The 21,690-nt window shown below is 35.5% G+C and overlaps 1 protein-coding gene across 17 annotated transcripts in view; it reads right to left on the bottom strand.

The window, feature by feature from the left end:
- The window catches only part of ERC1 (ELKS/RAB6-interacting/CAST family member 1), a 308,860-nt gene that overhangs the window by 208,459 nt on the left and 78,711 nt on the right, over window positions 1–21,690 (bottom strand). For 9 of the 17 annotated variants that reach the window (XR_013944890.1, XR_013944891.1, XM_080576070.1 and 6 more), the window contains 5 exons: window positions 19,221–19,295; window positions 17,176–17,331; window positions 15,306–15,398; window positions 12,109–12,276; window positions 3,622–3,789 (listed from right to left, as the gene is read on the bottom strand). Coding sequence is in view for 13 of the 17 variants with exons in the window: in XM_080576070.1 (XP_080432196.1) it covers window positions 3,622–3,789; window positions 12,109–12,276; window positions 15,306–15,398; window positions 17,176–17,331; window positions 19,221–19,295 (660 nt within the window). In the remaining 4 variants the exon portion in view is untranslated. The remainder of the gene's footprint in view (window positions 1–3,621; window positions 3,790–12,108; window positions 12,277–15,305; window positions 15,399–17,175; window positions 17,332–19,220; window positions 19,296–21,690) is intronic. The other 8 variants (XR_013944892.1, XR_013944893.1, XM_080576078.1 and 5 more) reach the window with 2 other exon arrangements.

Below are 21,690 nucleotides of genomic sequence, written 5' to 3'. Positions count from 1 at the left end.
TTCTCTTGTTTCAAGCAAAGATGCTATCAACCACCTCCATTGTAGAAGCTTCCAGTTCTAGAAAGATTCCAGAACTGAAGATATGAAGCACATGTTTTTCTCAGCAACCTGGAAAATGTATTTTGGTACCTACTGCGTATCAGTAGTGATGCCCATTGTCATGCTAATTTTTCAGATTTTTGTTGCTCATAATCTTCTTCTGTGTCTTTTATTTGATCGTTAATCAGCCAGTAAACATTACTTTCTTCATCTGGATTTCAGAGTGACCAAAAAGTATACTTTACTATATTAATAAAAGTGGCAAACTAGAATGATACTAACAGTTCATAAAACAAACCAGGCAATGGCCTATGTCAATGAATCCAAACGGAGACTCAATATTGAAGGGTGTATTTAAAATAATTTTTGTCTCAACAATGGAAATTGCAGAAATTTAGCACAATGCAATTTTGGACACCATACCAAAGTATTTCTTGTCAATATCATCAGAATAGGCGATTACACATCTAAAACAGCCACAGAAAATATAAAAATTAAGAACAAAAGTCCAAATGCCCAGCATAGCCATACATCATTTGGCTATGCTTATATTATTAGTAGAGGTGACCTATGTAATCTTAAAAGAAAGTAAAAAACTTTTCCTAAATTGATGATATGTAAGTTTATGATTTTCCAATAAATATTTTTTCTTTGAACATTTTTATGATTTTAGTATTTGATACAATTTAATTTTTTTACCTAGCATTAAAAATATGTTAGAGTTCAAAATCTAGTTCATGAGAGCACACACTTCAAAACTATCCTCAATCTGAGCATATGCTGAAGGAAAAATAGTTGGTAAATTCTGATTAAGTAGTATCTATTAATCAAATACTTTATTTGGTTAAATTCCTTCAACATGCCAGCACCTGTACCCCATTCTTCCTCATAACTGCAAGTAGCAGTTTTATGCTGCTGCTGCTGCTTTCAGAAATCCACAGAAAAACATTTCTTAACACTATACAAGATGAACGCTTTTTTGTACCACACATCTTTCATAGTCATTCACTGTGTTCAGTTAAAATGCCTAAATACCACTTAAATCATGTTTGTAAACTTAAAATAAGCATTTAATAACAGATAACTACGCCAGTAGAAAGATCTGCTGCTACCAGATCATCCAGACCTTCAATTAAAAACCTGATCTTTCTGAAATTACCAGTTTATAATCAGAGGGACAAATAAAAAAACTACTGTTGTTGTATGGATGTGAATGTTTAAAGGCTACACATTTTTTAAAAGTAAATAAAATTCTGAACTGCCACTAGAAGATCTGAAAGCGCTTATATAAAGCATAAAAGAGGCTGTGCACTTCAATAAAAACATGTACTTAAGAAATGCAAAAAGGTAAAAAAAATAGAGGTTTTTTTCCTCTTTAAGAGAATAACATTCATATGAGAGGAGATACAGGCTTCTGAAGTTTCAGGCAGAGAGCTGACATAACTATTTGTAGAGTCAAAAAAAGGAGAGACACATGTATCAGATCAAAATGAGACTTCAAAATTTTCTCTAGCACCTTAAAGTAACAGATTTTATGCAAGAAAGTGCAAAGAACAATCTATAGAAATTCCCAACTTAGTCTTAGATTTCAGGTCTGAAGTAACCAATTAAGAAATTCAGTTGAAAGTTTAAAGGACTGAATTTGTGCTCATTTACCTTGGACCATACAAACCAAAAATAAATTCCATATTGCATCACAAACCTCAGGTTCAAGGATTGTCAGCTGAATTCTCCATAAAAATATTCTAGGTTTGCTGATGATAGATACTGAAAACAATATCTTTGGATTTAAAAACCTAACAATTTAACAGTTCATGTTAAAGAAAATGATTCCAACAACTTGAAGGCTAAAGCAAATTCAAATCTGTGTGTGATTCTAGTTAGCAGCAGGAAAGAGATATTTTTCTATAGACAGGGTATATGTTTCTTTGTTTAAGAAGCTCATAGACAGGTTTTCAAAAACAGCTCAAATTACTTTTACAGTAATATTGTCCTTTGTTGAGCTATATAGGAAAACAAGAGCTCAAAAACTTCACATCTACAAGTTTGGGACCTCACTTTCTTATCTGGAGAGATCAAGTACTTTTACTTGAAAGCAGCGGCAAACAAACCTCAAAAAACAGGGTAGCCACATGAAGAGGCAAGATGAAACTGTCTTAATAATTGTTAGAGTGGTTTCAAGAAGTACAAGTACAGAAAACGAGCAAAAATAGAACCTTCAGCACTGCTTAAGAATGAACCAATAAAAGATCATTCTAACGAGTTAAGTAGAACAAATAAGAAAAAAAGCCAACAATGTAAGAGTAAACGAAAGTAAAATAACCTTGCTGACATTTAACATTTACAAAAATGTCTGATTCCCTGCTTCTTGGTTAAGCATTCTGCTCAATCAATGTTTGGAGTGTGCATGACCAATTTTGAAAACAAAGAGAAAGTACAGTACAAAAATTAGAAGTCTTTAAGTGTTCCACAAAGATGAAAAAAGTCAAAAAGCGAGACCATGAAGACTGGGAATAAGGCTGTTCTAGAATTATTAATAACACATATATGGCTAAACTCCATGGCTGAACTTCCATTCCCACGTGAAGTTTGCTGTAATGGAACTGATCATGACCTAAACGTTCATGATTTATAGCTACATACTCAAAGAAAAGGCATTGTCCAGGCTTGAGAAATTAATCAATATTCTGAACTATTAAAATTACAAGAACTCCATAGAATTGCTAAAGGGTCTAGGAAAAAAAAAAAAAAAAAGCACATTCAGAGCCTAATACACACATAACAAGATCCAAGAACATCTTATGTACAAATGCAAACAAAGAAAAAAATATTCCATAAACTAATATACATATACATATATATATATATACACACACACACATATATACACATATATATATATATATGTATTCATTGCCCTAGGATTCAAAGTCCTTTAGGAAACCTCTCTAATTTCTGTGTCAGGATCTACATTTCTTTTTACCCAGACCTCCCTAGTTTCAAAGACAAGGTCTAGGTCTACATTTTCTTATCCAGAAAGTTATGTAGGATAGTCTGAACTCTGATTATCCTTTTCTACAAGTTCCTGAGAAGAATTAAGTATGATACAACAGCATTTCTAATGGAAGTTATACCTACTGAATTCTTCTGATTTTTTCTCAATAAATTACAGAGGAATAATCCTAATTGCTTCTACTGAGACAACCCTTCATTCATTTATTCACATACTGGTATCAGTCACACTGTACCCAATGCTTCACATCAGTGCAGCTTTAAGGTGGTTGGTGTGAAAGGATTGATTTTCCATAAGACATACCTCCTACAAATACTTCAGGCATTTTTTAACAGTGCAGTGGAACCAGAAGCAGCACCTGCACCCACTGAAAGGGAACATTTGCTTTGAATTTTTTTCTTTTTTCTTCAAAACTTTAAATTGAAATTCATCATTCACCATCTTCTCATTAAGTGAACAGACTGAATCACTAACATCCAAAATGTAAATTCTAGTTCAGACGTCTTGACAAGCTTAGGAATAAGGTTGTGTCAAAGATGGGTATCTGACTTAGATGTCTACAATCTTACCTTCTTCTGAAGAACGTTAACTTTGCGTTCCTTCACCTCTAACATGTCCTTCAGGTCATGGATCTCTCCTGCTTGTGTCCCTTTCTCCTCTGCTATCTCCTGAATCTGCTTTGTCTTCTTATTTAACATAGTCTCCTTCTCTTCCAGACGTAAGCGTAATGCATCCACCTAGATTCAGACATGCAGAAATGGTTTGTTTAGCAATGAAGGAGAGAACTTTAAAAAAGATAAACTGCTCTTCCACAAGGAAGTGTGTGCTATCAAATTACAAATAGATAGGAGACAAAACACTGAAAAAATCACGTTTTAGTCCCCAGTTATATGACATTAATGTTCCTTCCTGAAGTATCTCGAACCATACCTCAGACATAGCTCAGTCTTACAGGATACAAGTTAGGCATTTTTCCCCCTCAAAGTAGAAGCCAGAAGAATACATTTCTTCTAAGCTGCAGAGGTTCTCTCATGCATAGGAAAATCAACCCTTTTATTTGAAAGATTACTAATGTTCAGAGATTTAAATGTTTACTATTAGTACCAAATAGTCACTTCATATTCCAGGTTTTAATCAAAGTATTAGCTCAGCCTGGAGGTAATGAAAACACAGGTCTGTGTGGCCACTTCAGATCAAAACATGGGAAGAGGGTTACTTTACAAGGGCTAAGAATATTGATTTTAAATAGTAATGAAGCAGTTTAAATATATTTTTTTCTGTAGGATGCAGCTTTGTATTAAAGACAAAATGGAACAAATGACATGCTACAGGATATTGTGAATGCAATTTGGACACACAAACATACTTAGAGTCTCGATAAACTTAGAAACACTCTCTGAGAATTCTGTGGTACCCTCAAACTTCAAAACTGCACATTGAGAAGCTTTTGCTTTTCCTTCTACAGTTCTCTTGCACAAATGAAACACAGAGCTCACAAGACAAAAGAAATGGGAGAAGGAATCAGAGCTACCCGAATATAAATTTGATGAGAAAAAAAAGGTCACCACAGAGCACAGACTAATCTCAAACACCATTGTAGAATACGAAATCCAACACCAGCAACCTGCTCAAGATAGCAAAAGAAACCCACTGACCCCTATCCACTCAGCATTCAGACAAAGCTCAATTCTGCCAGCTTGGCTGCTAATCTTATTTGACAGTATCAGATTTGGTTCCTGTTAGCTGAAGCCATTACAGGACATCAGTCACACAGAGTAAACAGTGTGATTACTGAATTTCTTGGTCCTTCTGCACAGTGGAGACATGAAGTGAAAAGACGACAAGGACAACTCCAGCTAGGGAAAGAGTTTAGGTAGTCACTTGCTTACGGCATTTTGAGCAACATTTAGTTTTAATGAGTTATTCTAACTCCACTTTATTTCAATTTGCTAATGGAAAAGTTGCCTCTAAGGCTCTATGTTTACAGTATGTTACGCCCACAAAAGCCATTGTTGTTTTGTCTGATTCTTTTTCCACGGAGCAACAAGTCCTTGCCAGAGGGGAAAAGAACTGCCCTGTTCTTTCAATCAGCACTGCAGTCCTGCTGCCACCTTGATGTCTGGAGCCTTCTCACTTACACATACGTTATTAAAAGCACATTCCTAACCTCTCACCCAGCAAGCAGTGCATGGAGTATATTTTGTAGTGATATTACAGTAACAGGTACTACCCAAATGTGATATATGGAATTGACACTGTTTGTAATGAAAAGTTTAGCAGGTGGAGCAGACTTTGCCTTCTTTTAAGAAACAGATTCAGAAATTGATTAGGTATGTCCTTCTCTGCATATACCTAATAGTAAAACTAATTGTCATTTTCATTCGTACTTGAAGGGAAACTGAAAATCTCTCTCACAAGCATATCTACATACCCTCAACATTTGTGTTACAAAATATTTGAGACACTCCAGATGTCTACAGCAAAGTATTACATGAACACAGAACATCTGCAAACAGAAATTTATCCACAGAAAGCTTTCCATTTTCTGATTGATTATCCTCTTTGAACTCTATATTAGCTTATGGTTTGGGGTAAATTGCATTCCTGGTTTTATTTGTGTGAGGTCCCTGCCTAGGAAACCACAGAAAACACTCAGGAATATTTTCAAAGGCTGGCAGGATACACAGTCATCACCTTAACACTATTCCTGGCAGAACACTGCACTTGTTTATTCATGTCAACTCAGTTTATGTATGGCATCCTCCCACAGTGACAAGAATTGAGGTCTGTGGGAGTCAGGTGATGCCAACTTCAACAAAGTCAGCTTAAGATTTTCTCTGCACATGGAAACGACTAGGCAAACAGCTACTGAGGTGCTGACGCCCCTTCTCCTGACTTCTGTGTCCTGGATGGTGTTGTCTTAACCCAGACTTAACCCAACTGCTTTCACAGTAATAGTCTGCTATGTCTTTAATTACGCATGGCAAGTAAAATCTTACAGCACAGCTCAGGCAACTGCTAGTTCTTCGTATAACAACGTGCTTGCTAACTTGGCCTCCACATACCATCCAATTTTCCAAGAAGCTTTAGTAAAACAAGAACATTTCTGGCTGCCTTCAACACAATAGCCTTCCTAGACAGGCACCTCTTTTCAGCTGTGTACCATACATGAGATTTTTCAATTTCTTCCTTGTAAGAAGCATGTACGAAAAACGGTGTTAGGAGGCACAGAATCACAGAATTTTCCTGTAGCAGTAAACAATACTCTATGACTGTTCCTAATAGCCATATATAAAGCATGCAGAATTCTGAATTTCCAAGAAAAACTAGAACATTAGTAACTCCAATATTTACCAGAATTAACACAAGAAATTACATAATATTTAAACTAAATTTATTCTTAAGCCTTTTTTTTTTTTTTTTTTTTTAAATCTTGGGTTTTATAATTAGTCTTAACTTTAAGAAGCAAATAACCAATTTATAGCTTAGGGAAATCACCAAAATTTTCAAAAGTCCACAGAAATTTTCAGAAGTAACCAAGGAGCTTGAGACAACAGGACTTAGGTTCCACATATTTTTTCTTATTTTTCCCATCATCCCTAGCGTGCACCAGCAATCAGGCTATTATTGTGATGCTGGTGGTTTGCACTTGGCTTTGTGAAGATGTCAATGATGCCTAGAAAAAAACATACTTTACTCTGTTCCTGAGACTGAGTGACTCTTCACATCTGACTGCCATGTGATCAAACCATGGTTGAACCATTCATTTGGATCTGTGAACAAGATCTGCTCCATTCAGTCACATCAGAAGGTAGAATCTCCCAAACATTTTATCTAAGGCCTGATTTCTTTCTAATGGCAAAATTCAAAATATTTATTCTCTGTTGTTCTTACTACACTATTGGCAGCAAAAGAAACAGATAGAGTATCAATCCTGAAATGTGTTAAGAGCTTGCTCTGACTTCTAACAAGAGCCAGCTACTTTATAAGGCAGATGTTGAAGTAATTCTCTCCTATCTATGTCAGCACTCAGAATACAGAGATAATTGAGAAATGCACAAAGGAAGACATAAAAATATACTTGGTGTGTGAGGCAAAATGTTATTTTTATGCTGCCACGGATAATGCTATATAAAGCATCCAAATACCTGAAATGAATAATGACACTTTAAAAAGGATCACTTTTGTGATATTCTACTATTTGGTTTGTTTGAAAGACAGTAAACACAAAATGAGTTCAGCTGTTTCCCTGAGAGCATGGTCAGGAGTTAAATCTTAAAAGCTATGTTTACTGACTGATTTTGCATACTGTGGCAGTTCACAGGACTTGATTCTCAATTTTTGACATTGATTATCTTAATAATTAAATTACATTTGACTCTTCAACTTGCTATACCAATTGCAGCAACATCCATTCTGGCATGTAGAAGTGAATTCTTTATGAACATGCAGCTCCCAGTTATCTGGGCAACTAAGATGACATGAGTACCTCACAGAGCTGAGGTGCACACACTGGGCCGAGCCTGTATGGTACTTCCTAGGCCTCTAAGCTCAAGGCAGGACTGATGTACTTACTATTTTCAGGGCCTGCTCAGGTCAGAAAACAGTTCCAACTCTTCTTCCACAATCTCTAGTACATGGTATTAAATAAACACGGTGAACACAGTTTTGTGCGCTGAGAAAGTTTGCAGGTGTCTGCACAGGTCTTAATGGGGCCTGTGCTAACAAGTCTTGCTGGAGACACCCAGCTCCCATTCACACACACCTCATTAAATGTGATCCACTCTCTAAATGCCTCTGGTTTGGGAGAGTCTACTACTATAATTCCAAAATGCCAGTAAAAGCCCCAGTAAAGTAAGAACTGCAGAGAATTCTGCGTTCTATTAAGACATTCAGAGCAAATAACGTATGTCCTGAGGACTGAATTCATTTTTCTATTGAATATAAATCTGAATTTACCATCTGGAATAGACCAAGCACAGTACCATGCCAGCATGGGCAGTATATAAATGGAAAGTTCTCACTGATTAATCTAACTTCCCATTGAAGTCACATACCTGCCAGCAATGAACTAAGCTAAAGGGCTCACTGGGACATAATACTAACTTTACATGGAAAAAAATCCAAAATAAATACTTACTTTTTGTTTTATTTAGAAAAGGATTGTACACTTTTAGAGCTATTTTTAAAGGCTCCTTCAGAAAATGAAGAGTTAACCACAATATCCTCTCCACCCAATAGCCCTCAAGATAAACACACCACAAAATAGGACACTGTTCTTTGTAGTTCTAGCAATGGCAGGTGTCAGATGCATTTTTGAGACATTTTACTAACATCTTTTCCTCATCTATCTGCAGTTTTCTTTAATAGAAGACTAACTGGCAAAGGCTCATGAAGGTATGCTCTTTTCCCTCAAAATGTTTACTTAAATACAACCTTAAAATATCTCTTCCCTGTAAGTATTTCTGCCAATATATGGCAGAGAATGTACCTCTCCTCATCCTCCTAATTTCCTCTAGGTGTCTAAAGAGAAGGTCTAGAGATATTTTAACACTGACTGCTGCTGTCAACAACTCAGTGAGGCCAAGCAGGATCTCATGCTCCTACCCTGCTGCTAGTGAAAATTATTTTATAGAAAGATACACTTTCAGAAACAGTTGCATCACAGGATGCAACAAACATCTCAACAGTGTACTTTATCAATGCGTTTCAATCTTATGCTTGAGGGGATCACTCCTGAAAACAGAAGAAAGGTAATGTGCATGATGATTTAATTGTCGAGCTTTTTGTCAGATACATCAGCAAGGATGAAAAAGATGTGATTATCTTTCAAAAAGTATAAATATCTTGAAATTACATAAAAATTCTCATGAACATAAATGGATAATTCTAAATATTCAACTTAACTCTGACACAAAGGAGTACTCTGATTAATCAACAGCACTTTTTGTGTGTTCAATCCATGCCAGATTGCTACATTTTACTATGGAAAACACACTAGGCTGTATTTGAACTACTCTTCTAGAGAAGTGATATCATTCACAACTCCATAATCCATTTACGTCTGTCATAGAGGCATCATTCTAAAACACTACTGTTAATGTTTTAATTCCACAGCATCTGCTTACTGAAAGACAAGGACAGGAAGACAGATAGAAAATCATCCGTCACTGTTAGTGCAGTTATTTCAGTTAAGTTTCAGTTATGGTATCTGGAAGCAAAGTATGTGAATAACCTAAAAGCAGAGAGCAGAAAAACTCTCTTTTCAGGCACTTTTTATTATTAAAGGTGTTCTCATGTTTCAGAGAAAGTGAGATTTGGTTTTGCATTCTAGTGCTATATGAGAAACCCATTTGGAAGAAACCAGTGATGAATAGACATTATCAGCGATTACATAGTAATATAGCAAATTAGAGACTAGAACATAAGGATTTTCTACAGAAAAAAGAAAAAAAAAACAAACAACAAACTACCGTGGCCTTCAGCTAAAATAACATCAAAATATTTTGAATAACTATCATGAGTGTCTATCAAGGGTATATAAAAACGTCTTTTTGTTTTTAAATAAGTTAAATTATGCACATTTTAGTTGAAGAAATACATTTACCTCCCGTAATAGCTGAAATAATGACAATAAATGTTAAGACGTGAACTTCGATAAAATCTACCAAAGCCTTTTAACTTGTTAAAAGTTAATTCTTGTGGGAACTTCATGTCATGAGCAGAAAAGTAGTGCTCTTTACTATATAGAAGGAAGAAGTTAAATGTTTTTCTAGCTTTGCAAGTTTGCCACAATACTCAGTGATTTATTTGTAATACTTTCAAACATTATAATGGATCAAAACCTACTATTTGTATTTTTTAATTGTTTGCTTACCTAATATCTACTTTCAATAATATTTTGAAAGGTAATTTCTATTCTTTTTTTATTTATTTTTTTCCTAAATAAACATATACAAATCTAGGGTACGTTCCTGACTAGCAAAAAAAATGAAGAAATTTAAAAAAAATTTTATGATTGTAAACTAACACATTTTCACAGTTATACCAACAAATACCAATGAACCTAGTTGCAAGTAATAATCTAAAAGTATCAATATAAAATAAAATAAAAACAAATGCAAAATTAAGGTTTCTAGCTTGTAGAATTAAACCACGACTAAAATGGTCATTTAAATTAACTCACTCTATTTCTGTTGCCAACAGGAAACTAGGAAGGAAAGGTTTGATGTTGTTGTTGTTGTTTTTTATTTAATACACTTAAAAAATCATAGAATAATAGAATCATAGAATATCCTGAGTTGGAAGGGACCCATACGGATCATCTAGTCCAACTCTTGGCACTGCACAGGTCTGCCCAAAGTTTAGACCATGTGAGTAAGTGCACAGTCCAATCACTTCTTAAATTCAGACAGGCTTGGTGCAGTGACTACTTCCCCGGGGAGCCTGTTCCAGTGTGCAACCACCCCCTCGGTGAAGAACCTCTTCCTGACGTCCAGCCTAAACTTCCCCTGCCTCAGCTTAACACCATTCCCTCGGGTCCTATCACTGGTGTTTACAGTGAATAGGTCACCTGCCTCTCCACTCCCCTTCGCGAGGAAGCTGTAGACCACAACGAGGTCCCCCCTCAGCCTCCTCTTCTCCAGGCTGAACAGGCCCAGTTCAAAAAAAATAAACCAGAAAAGGTTTTGAGTGCATACTTTTCTCTTTTTGTTCCAGAGAATCTTAACAGCTCTCCGTCTGCTATCTCCTCAGTCAATCCAAGTTATTTACCCATGTCAAGTTGTCTGTTAATAAAGTCAAGTTTAAACACAGACCTTCATTTTCGACTTGTGCTTACAATTTAAAATTGCTGCCTGTTTGACCTGGAGATGATCTTTGTGGGGTCTCTTTGCATTTCTTTCCTTATGTCAGTTAAATTTAATACCTGAAGATATTCTCTTTCCTGTAAGACTTGCATCGCTTATTGATGTTATGTTATGACTTTTATAGATGCTTTTGTTATGACTTTATAGATGTAACTTACAACTTTCACTGTCATATCTACAACACTACTGTGTTAAAGGAATTACTATTTCTGCTCTTACATAAACCTGAGAACAATCAGAAAAGCCATCTTAGAACATCAAAGGACATTTGCTGCGTAACTTGATTTCTGCAGACAGCTAAGGCCATGCGCATCCATAGAGTTACTGAATGTGGCTAAAGGAAAGCTACATGAGGGTAAAAAGTTCAAATAAATTCTCTCACACTCTTGTATTACAAAATCTTTCTGCCACCATTAGCCACAAAATTTCTGCATGCCTATTTCATAGCTCTTAGCTTTTTGCTATTTTAGCAGTAACAACCCAAAGATTTTTTGATGCATGACCGCCATCTTTTGGACTTCTCCTATCACTACAATTTTCCATGCCAGTGGATCGAAATGTTGTCTTCACTCAACATGTCATGCTTGTTTTTCAAGAATGCCCAGTAGTGTATATATTATACTTATTGCTCATTTGATATTTAAACATGCAGTCATCTTACACAATATGGGAATTTATTAAGAATTTGTTATCAGTTTTGAAAATATTATTCCTTTGTCTTTGAGTATGCTTCGTAAATCATGAAAGCCCGTATTTCAGGTATAAGCACAGGTTCACATGCAAGAGTTCCCGTACATGTTGATAGTAGTAGTAAAGCCACAGGAAGTTGTATACTTCCTTTCTTTGATCTCTTTTAGCTACGAGATCACTGAAAATAAATCCCCCTAGCTCAGGCATTGCAACTTCCACTTTAGTTGTGCCTTGGAAAAATTATTAACTATATGTTAGAGGAGCATATTGTACAAGCATACATTCATCCACAGGTACATATGTTCACTTACACATACTTTCTTTACCATCAAAGCCCTGGCCAAGAGAACCCAAGCATGTAAGCAAAGAAACAATGTGCTCAAAACAAGCAGTATTGCATCATTATGGAATTGTATAACCTAAGCAAGAGGAAGAGAAATAATGCTCTTTATCTCTTGATCTGTAGAAAGTCATAAAGTACAGAACTGCCCATTTTACCTCTGTTTGCAGAATGGCAGCTCTTTGCTCTTTAGCTGTCAGAGACTCTTTCAGGACTTCAATATGCTGCTTGCTGTCAGAGAACTGATTTGTGAGGGTCTCCAGCTTTGTCTGCAAGGCTAGCAGCTCTGTGTCTTTGCGTGACAGCTCCTGTTTTACCTGACCGATCTGAAAAAGAAAGAAAAGATGGGTAAAGTAAAAAATAATGATCAATTTGTATCATTGCTTCAAAAACAGTGATAAATTCACATAAGTAACAACAAACAGTATTATACCCTAAACTTGTCTCAAATAATTTTAAAGCCTTCAGTTATCTTGAATGGAGAGCCAGCAAAAATTTGTGTCATGAGCAGATGGTACAAGGAGAAAGAGAGGAGAGCAATAATGTTTTTTTAAGAGATGTTCTTTTTTAACAGAGTCAATCTATTCTTAGCCATCTTTCAAAGGCCTGACCAAAACCAGTTACTTAGCAGGGATAGGATTTTAATGAAGATGAAGCAAAACTGTAACAGCAATGTACCCTCATTCTGTAACATCAGAAAAGATGAGATAGCTACAGGTTTCTCTTTAGAAGCATGACATTTGCTTTCAAATGTCAAACCATTGAGCTTTTCTATCCTCTCTGTCCATCCATCAATCCAGCCTCATGTTTACAAGGTATGTAAAGATACCTTTATTTTTCCCACTCTTTAGGAAACTAGGATTTCACTCTTCTAAGAAAAACCTTTAAATTTAGGAAAGATGCTTAAAGCAGATGCAGATATACTTCAAAACAACATAAAAACGATCAGAGGGCTGGAGCACCTCTTCTATGAACAAATGCTGAGAGCCTGGGCTGTTTAGCCTGGAGAAGGGAAGGCTCCAGGGAGACCTCACTGCAGCCTTTCAATACTATAAGAAAGATGTAGGGAGATTTTTAACTAGGGCCTGCAGTGACAATTTTAAAGCTAGAGAGGGAAGGTTTAGATTAGATATTGGGAAGAAATTCTTCCTTATCAGGGTGGTGAGGCACTGGCACAGGCTGCCCAGAGAAGCTGTGGCTGCCCCATTCCTGGAGGTGCTCAAGGCCAGGCTGGATGGGCCTTTGGGCAGGAAGGTATCCCTGCCCATGGCAAAGGGGGATGATCTTCTGGGAACCTTCCAACCCAAACTATTCTGTGATTCTGTTAAAACCATTTTCGAAACCACACGTTGCTGAGAGCAGTTTCCTACATTTAATTTAGTGAATTAAATCAGTATGGAAATTTATATTTATTTTAACACATGTAGGTTGGATTATCATTTAAAAATATAAACAGTATGAAATTTTAACAGTAAAGCACTAAGATGAGATGAAATCTCATTTTAAGCACAATCATCATTCAGGGCAATTTTGATGTAAACTTGGAGAAAGAGTATGTGTTTTTAATTCAAGAGGATATGGAACTCTGAAGGTAGACTTTGTCCAAGTTTATAACCAACTTTCTGGTTTGTGTCTGATACATCTCGGAATAAAATATGAATGTGTTACTCTTGCATGTTATACAGTAGAGATGGGCATCTCTCTAAAAACTAAACAGTTTTGCCTTTTTTAACTTGAAAATTTTGTGATACTAAAAAAAAACAAACATCCACCTCAAAAGTATTAATCTTCAATGCTTTAAAACAAAAATTAAAGGACATCACAGACTAAAAGAATTGTCCAGGTCATCTTCCATTTTTGGGAATGTGTCAAGAACAAAAATAAATAGATATAAGCTATAAATTGTATTTTAAATCAAAATAAATGCAAGTACTACTAGAAATTACTGAAAGGCTTGGGTAAATGTGAATTTATCTTGACAACACTGTTTCAATAATGGACAATTCCTTAACAAAGAGTAATAAAATAGCAACAAAAGATTTCATCAAGGACTCCTGTATTCCAGTATGAAATGGCACATGGAAGAAGGGGAGAGGCAGAAGAAGGACATGTATCTCTTTAAAAAGAAAAAAAAAAGTACAAAAATCAAAAAGCAACCCCATAAACTCTGTCTTTAAGATGGAATTATGTGAAGGAATATAAAGAATTTAGTTTAGAGAACTATTAGATAGTTGATTGTTTGTTTAATTCAGACATTACTTGATTGTTTTTTATACTTTTACTAAAAGCAAACATGTCCACAGAATGATTTCACCATCCATTTAAACAAGAGGATACAAAAGTATTGATGCTACCGGCACTACTTCTGCTGTCAGCTACTGACCAATACAACCAGTGGCACAGTGGAGCTAGGCACAGCAGAATAACTGGAACAATACAAACTATTTACTACTTGTTATGTTTCCTGCAGTATCTAAACAAAAAAGTCTCGTTAAAAACTTCAAATGACATGAACTTTTCAATTACTAGATAGCGAGAAATATAGCAAACCTTTCTCAACCCAGCTTGGTCTTTCTTTTTTAAAAGAAATTCTCTTTGGGGTAGGCCATCTTAGAAGAGATGCTTACCCTAAATACTTGTGTTTTGATGAATTGTTCTCATCTGAACAGAACCACATTCATTTACATTAAAGTTCTGAAGTAGCACCCCAAGGTAATTATATTTAGAAATCCCTGTTTCGGAGAAGTAAGCCCACACTGCAAATGCATTAAAGATCTTTTGGAAGAATGCAGTGCAAAGGAAGTTAAAGTAGTAATGGGTTTTCCCATCTCCTTGATGGGACACTATGAACACTCAGCAAATGCACTACCTTCACAGCAAAGGAAGAGCCTAAGTTCATGCTGCTAATATGAAAAAAATCAGTTTTAAAAAGTGTTCAGCATCCAATTTCTGCCATTTTATTGTGAAAGAATGTTAAGAGGGTTCAGCACATGATTTTGAAAAGTTATAAATTATTTTTATTCCACGAGGGAAAGCAAATCTCTTTGAAAGTCTGGCCCCAGAACGGGTGCTGAATGCTTTTGAAAATCTGTTTCAATAGAGAAAAATAACTTACTGATTAAATGAATTATACCATTAAAAAACAAGCAATAGAACTAATATAAATGTTCAGTTGAAAAGTGATGTTATGGACACCAAAACCACGTGAATAAAATGCAGCTACAGGGCTGAGCAGGCTGTTAGTTCTATGGTTATATAAAGTTGTAAAGAAGGTAAGAGAAGAAAAGTTACCCCGAAAGCAAGAGAGCTAGAAAGCCCCAGTGCATGGCCACTGCACACAAAAAATAAATCTTACGGCAGAGACCTCGGCCTGGAGACCAGCCACTCTTTTTTTCAGGTCCTCCCCTTGAACCTCTTTGGCACTTAGCTCTTCCTTCAGTTGCTCTACCTGTCACGACATTGTTATGCTTTAAATATTTATTATTTGCCATCTTCTAGTTAGCCTGTTTCAAACAAGTAACTAAAAGTGACAAAGAACTGAACAGAAGGATCAACATTGGTCACTCATTTTCTCATCTATTCTTCATTAAGTCTTCTCAAAACAGAAGTTTTATGTCTCTGTGATTTCACATAGGCTGCCAGACAAATATTTGGTTATGAAACAAAGATGTATAGTTATGGTTATATATGTCAAATATAGGGCACTTCACCCAACAGTTTTGAAACTGGAATTCATCAGGAAATCAGGACAGGAAAAGGGAGGTTTTGCAGTAAAGAGAAAAAAAGTTAATTATCAAGATACAGCCACAGATGACTATACAATACAATATTGAAAGAAAACCTGAACAATTTTGTGTATTTAAAAAACAGAGCAGGATAGCAAGATATAAAGAATGGAGCTGGTTATGACTCATGAGTGAATAGTTACCAAAAGGGAACAAATTTTCTGCAGAAAAAGTAATGAGCAGACACAGTAAACAGAATAGACCCAGAAATTAATCAAGTAGCTGAACAGACAGATCTGTAAGAACACAGAGAGAAGGAAAAATAAAAGTGTTGCTAATAAGGGAAGAAGAAAGGAAGGAAAGAATAAAGAAATGAAAAAGAATAAGGAAATTTAAAAAAAGGATAGAAAGAAGAAAAGCGTCACCTCCATTCCTAATTTGGAAGGGGGTATCCTTCAGTTCCTAGAAGCAAAACAGTAGGATAAAGGAGGAAAGTATAAAAGAACAGATGTGGTTATCTTGAGGTAAATCAGTGAGCTGGTGTGAGGGAACTGGAAGAAACATATACTTACTATATGTTTCTTCTTTAGGGCAAGTAATAATTTTCCAAGAAACTTTCTCCAGCATTCTTTATATAAGACAAGTAACTTAAAGCACGATAAATGCAGTAGGTTAGAACTGTTCAGGACCTAGCAATTTTCAACCTCTGTTCCAGAGATTTGTGCACTGCTTTTAAGGAGTATGCACAAGTTACTAAGAAAAGCAGGACTGCTGACAATAAACCTAAATTTACCGTGCAAGGGAGACTGAATCTTTATTAGAAGACGTTAGGGTTCCCTACCTAGAAGACTGAGAAACACTTCTTTGAGAGAAACAAAGAAGCAATTGATATTTGTCTATAGTACAATTTTGGCTATACACTAACATTGCAGTGTTCATCTTTATGTCTGAGGACCAACATATCTCACTGTTGTATTTGTCCTGAGACACAAATCTTCCCAAGTGCATAAATTAATAGTGGCATGACGACTGTTGTAGAATCTACTCATATTCTGACTCCACTACTAGAAGAAGAGCGTTATGGAAAGCTGTTATACTGACAGTTCATGTTCTTTTTAGCCTTTTTACATAATAAAACATAATTTATTCAACAGGTCACAAAAAGAAACACCCTTTTTTTTTTTCTCTCAATAGACTACATTTGAGAAGCCTATAGACAAAATAAAACCTGAAACTATAATGGATTATCAATGGTCTAAAGATAACCACAAAATACTTTTGAAATAAAAGAACTGTCATAATGCTATTTTGAAATTTGTCTTTAAAATTCTCTTAATTATTTTAAAGGTATTTTATTGGCTTAGGACAACATACAAATAAACTCTATTTGCCAGCACTTGAATGGGAACCCTGATCACAGGTACTTTCCTTAGCTAAGAATTATTCTATCTGTTTCTTAAGGCTCATTTTATCTTACTAACGTCACTGTTTTCTCAATACCTTATTTTTCATGAATTTGGAATGACTACGGTACACCTCCATTTGCTTCATTTCCTCTTCACGCTCCTCTGTACTCAGAGCTCCGTTTGACTTCAACATCTGAATCTCTTCTTCCAAATCCCGGAGGCCACGCTCCATGGAAGAAATTTTTGAATCCTGAAAAGAAGAGACAGATAATGACATACAGCTAGATGATTTGGTAATATATCTTAAAAGTAAAATATGAAATAATTTGTTGGACATGTACCCACCCTTGAAATCTTGTCCCCAAGTTTTTACAGAAACAAATCTATACTTCCTTGCATAGCATCTGCCTGAGTGCTCAAATACTCATTTTTCAATTTTTTTTATACCTTTCAAGGCAAACAAGGATTTCGTACTGAGAGGAAACATGGCTAGGGGCTTGGACACACTATACATAAAATAAATAAAGGACTATGAAAAAAGGTTGCCTTGTAATGCTAAGCCAGCATAAAACAGAAATTTAATTCTAATTCAATGAGCAGCGTAACATGGCTGCAAGAATGGGGAAAGAGAGAGAGAGAGAGAGAAGAAAAACAAAAGGTTTGTGTTAATAGTAATTTGCGCCGGGTCACAAATGGAGAATATAAAAAGCACCGTAAGCAAGGAAGAGGTGCAACAATCTCTTTTTGTGTAATATAAAGCAGTAAAGGATGTTCATGCATTCTGATTCATACACAAAACATATAAAATATTTCCATCGTTCAAACATATACATCTGGAACAATGAGAAAGCCTATCTACCATTATCTTCATGGTTCTACAGAATGAACAGAGGTTTTCAGTTTACTTGATTTACTGTTTCTTTAGAAGTCTTACGCATTAGGAACAGCAAAACCGAATTCATACAGCACACAGAGTTGCATGCACATTTTCTATTACATGCATATGCCTTTATGAAATGCAATCCGTGAGAGTAGCCTTTTTTTTTAAACTCAGTGTCTTCAAAATATTTTGTCTTTCCTGAAATACAAGATTTCAAACTACCCTCCATTCTTATATAGACCAATCCTTCATTTTTTGTGTGTGTGATAATCAAAGCACAGCTGAATAAAAGCTTAAAAGACCTTCATATATATTTTTTTATTCATAAGATAAGATTGTTCTAAAGGACCATTTTGAAGATGTAGTCTGATTCCCTGCTTAATTTTTGATGCTCAAGTTAAAATTGGGAAAGCAGACTTTTGCTACAAAAAATTACAGAGGTATCAAGGTAAAGTTCTCCATTGTAATTTATAACAGTATCTTAATTTCAGCCCTCATATAATTTCCAAGAAATACCTGTGTTTCTCTTTTGATAATAAGACTGCTTATTGTTACCAGATGGTAAATTAGTTCTCAATGCTATGAACCATAAAAAAGACTAATAAAAGAATGACAGTAAAAGAAAGGCTTTGAAAGCACAAAGATGGGAAATGACTACAGAAAACACTGAGATGGAATGGACTGAGTTGGAAGGGAAAAAAGGAAGGAAACCAAAATAATAAGGTTCGGACAAAGAAGGAGGGAGAAAGAGAGGAAAATTCATCCAGAAAAGCTGCATTTAAGATGGCATACAGGCACCTTTCTAGCTGTATGACCCATTCTTTAAGTGGATTTTAAGGTTGCAAATTGCTAATGTTGTTGACACATGGAAGGCGAAGCAATGACATTTCAAGGGTTGATAGTGTAATAAAAAAAGTAAACCACATCATCACAAAGAACCAGTAATACACCACACTCATCTTTGCAATACAATGGACTCTTAGTTAACTGAAAGAAATCTCTATATGCTGTTGTAGGCAGGCAGTAAGCAGTTTTCATTGTGTCATGAAGCAGTTGTGTGTCTTCCTTTATCAGTAATATAAAATAAAATAATGAAATAATAAAATAAAAAATAAATATATTTCTTTTAAATTAAATTCTTAAATTAAATTCTGTAAGAAGACTTACAAAATAGTATAGTATTTGATACAGTCGCTTTTCCTATGAAAACCTGTTTTACCAAGCATATGCTCTCCTACTGGCTACATAGGACCATTTACCTTCATCTCAATAACAGTTTGCAGAGCCTTTGTCTTGGCTGAGTCAGGAGCATTTTCAAATCGTCGATGTATCTCCTGTGTCAGCAGAAAACAAAGCAAGAATTAGCCTAAAGGCATTTTGACCCATTTATCAAATACAAACAAAATTACTACAGCCTTCTCTTTCTAATTCATAGCATAATTCAACACTGCTTTCTGATGTTACCAGTTCCTTTATTTTGTTTTATGATGTCTCATATGAAAGAAAGGATACTCAAATGTTCATTCAACAGAATCACCGTCTCAGTTGAAAAGGCACAACAGTACTTACCATGTACTTACTCAAAATAAACTGCTAAAATGGCAGATGAATCCACTAAAAGAAAACTATGATCTACCTGGCAAGCTAATCTAAATGGATACTATTTTCATATGCAAGCGTCTACAGCATTTATTTGACTAGATGCTTACTGAAAACAATAATGCTGTGGTTTCTGTTTCAACAAGCTATAGGGTGCAGCTGTGTTGATAAGCCTTTTTCAAATTTTTTACTCCAGAGTAGCAATGCTTAATGATGTAGGATGAAAATCTTTCTCCACTGGGGCTAGAATGCAGCCAAAAGTACATGACTGGCTATCACATTGCTCTAAAGATTGGAGTTTGCAAACAGGAGGATACAAATGTCCACGTGATATTTCTGTTGATACGAATTCACAGAACCAGTATGCTTCAGAGAGCTCTGTATGAAATAAAATGACAGAAAGCAGAAATAGCTTGTTCTCCCGTATATAGTAGGCAGATGTTTCAAACCAACAAATGGAAATACGAGAGTATTTCCAGAGAGAATACATATTCCACTTTTTCATTATTTGTGTTAAAATAATATTGTCCTTACAACAAACATTAACATTAAATGTAGGCATGTGAATACATTTAGGATGTTCATATTATATGACATGAAAGTACTTTGGTGCCCAACGGCATCAAAGTTATGAACTGCAATATCAGTTAACCTAACAATCTGAGTACACACGCATAGTTTAGCCACCCATTCCCCTCAAGGCCCTAGAAGACAAATCCAAAAAGCCATCTACAAACTTGTATTTTCAATACAGATGGTGAAGGAAGAGAACATTTTATACGGTAGTCATACATGCAACTTGCTCCATATGATCAATTACTTGAATGAGAAAATTAGAGTTGTATAGTGTTTTAAAAACACTGAAAACATTACCTATCTTTTAAGTTTCCAGAGTGGACACGGTAACTCTATTCATGTATTCATCAAACAGCATATCATTGGAGAAGCATCCAGATACTTTACTGCTCTGCAATGGCAGTTCTGTAGTCTTTGGTGAACTCTTAAATGGATTTACTATCAATTTGGTTGAAATGAACAGCACGGCTTGGAATGATCTATTGTGTAAGAGTACACAAACATTTGAATGAGAGTGACTTCTAACTATTCTTCAGCAGGGGCTCACATATCCCACATCCTCCACATCCTCTTTAGATTCTCAAAATCTTTTCCTGTGATTCTCAGATTGAGAGGATACAACAAGGTAAGACACACAGCGGCCTTTTTGTAAAGGCACATGTAGCACACTGAGTGAGGTGGTATTTGAGAACACTCTTTGTAACACACACCCTATGTGCTATAACACCAAATTATTGTGTAATCTCTGCTTGACTATGAGAGCATCAACTGAAAATACACATAAAACAACACTTCTCAAAGAATGACACAGCTTCTTTAAGAGAAAACTAGTAAAAACTGTCCACAGTAGAAGACACCCCAGTCACATGTTGTAGGCATTCTCAAATTCACATCCACTTAAAAAAAAAAAGTTACGGGAGAGGAGAAGAAAAGAGGGCTTGAGACCCTTAGATTTCAGGATTGAAAAGTTGGTTCTACTCAGGTTTGTTTCCTAACATCAAAACATATGTACGGGGAGAAATGAATCATTCTGAAAATGATTCTTCACCATTATAAACTTTGATAAATCAAAAAGGTGAAAAGTATCCTATTCAGAATAGCATGAACTTTCACTAAATGCAGAAAGTTATGTCCCCAGCTGTCCCTGTCACGTCAGCTGTACAAGCATCCAAGGACTGTTATTGTAGAAGAAAATGAAAAAGCTTGATAATAGAAAAGAAAAACAAACAAATTCCTGTGAACTTTTGGAAACTGAGAAAATGAAAGATAAAGAGGTCAAAAACGAGTATGTCAGAAATCTATTTTGAACAAAATATTGTTTTTATTTTAGTGGTGCATTTATGTACTAGATCATTTCCAGTTGTGCAGAGATGTGGTCTCTGACCTTAGACCATACAAGCAACCTACTACGGAAATGCAGTAGATGAAACACCCAGTATGAGAACAGCATGTCATTAAAGGGATGCTGGCACAACAGCGTCTGCTTTTGACATTGCACAGCATCTTCCCAAATAGAAAATTATTTTAAGCTTTTTCTTTAGAAAGGCTGTCTCT

This window comes from Anser brachyrhynchus (genome assembly GCF_964034855.1).
Source record: "Anser brachyrhynchus genome assembly, chromosome: 1".
NCBI lineage: Eukaryota > Metazoa > Chordata > Aves > Anseriformes > Anatidae > Anser > Anser brachyrhynchus.
The sequence above is the reverse complement of the archived record's forward strand: the minus strand, read 5'-3'. Positions and strand labels throughout refer to the sequence as shown.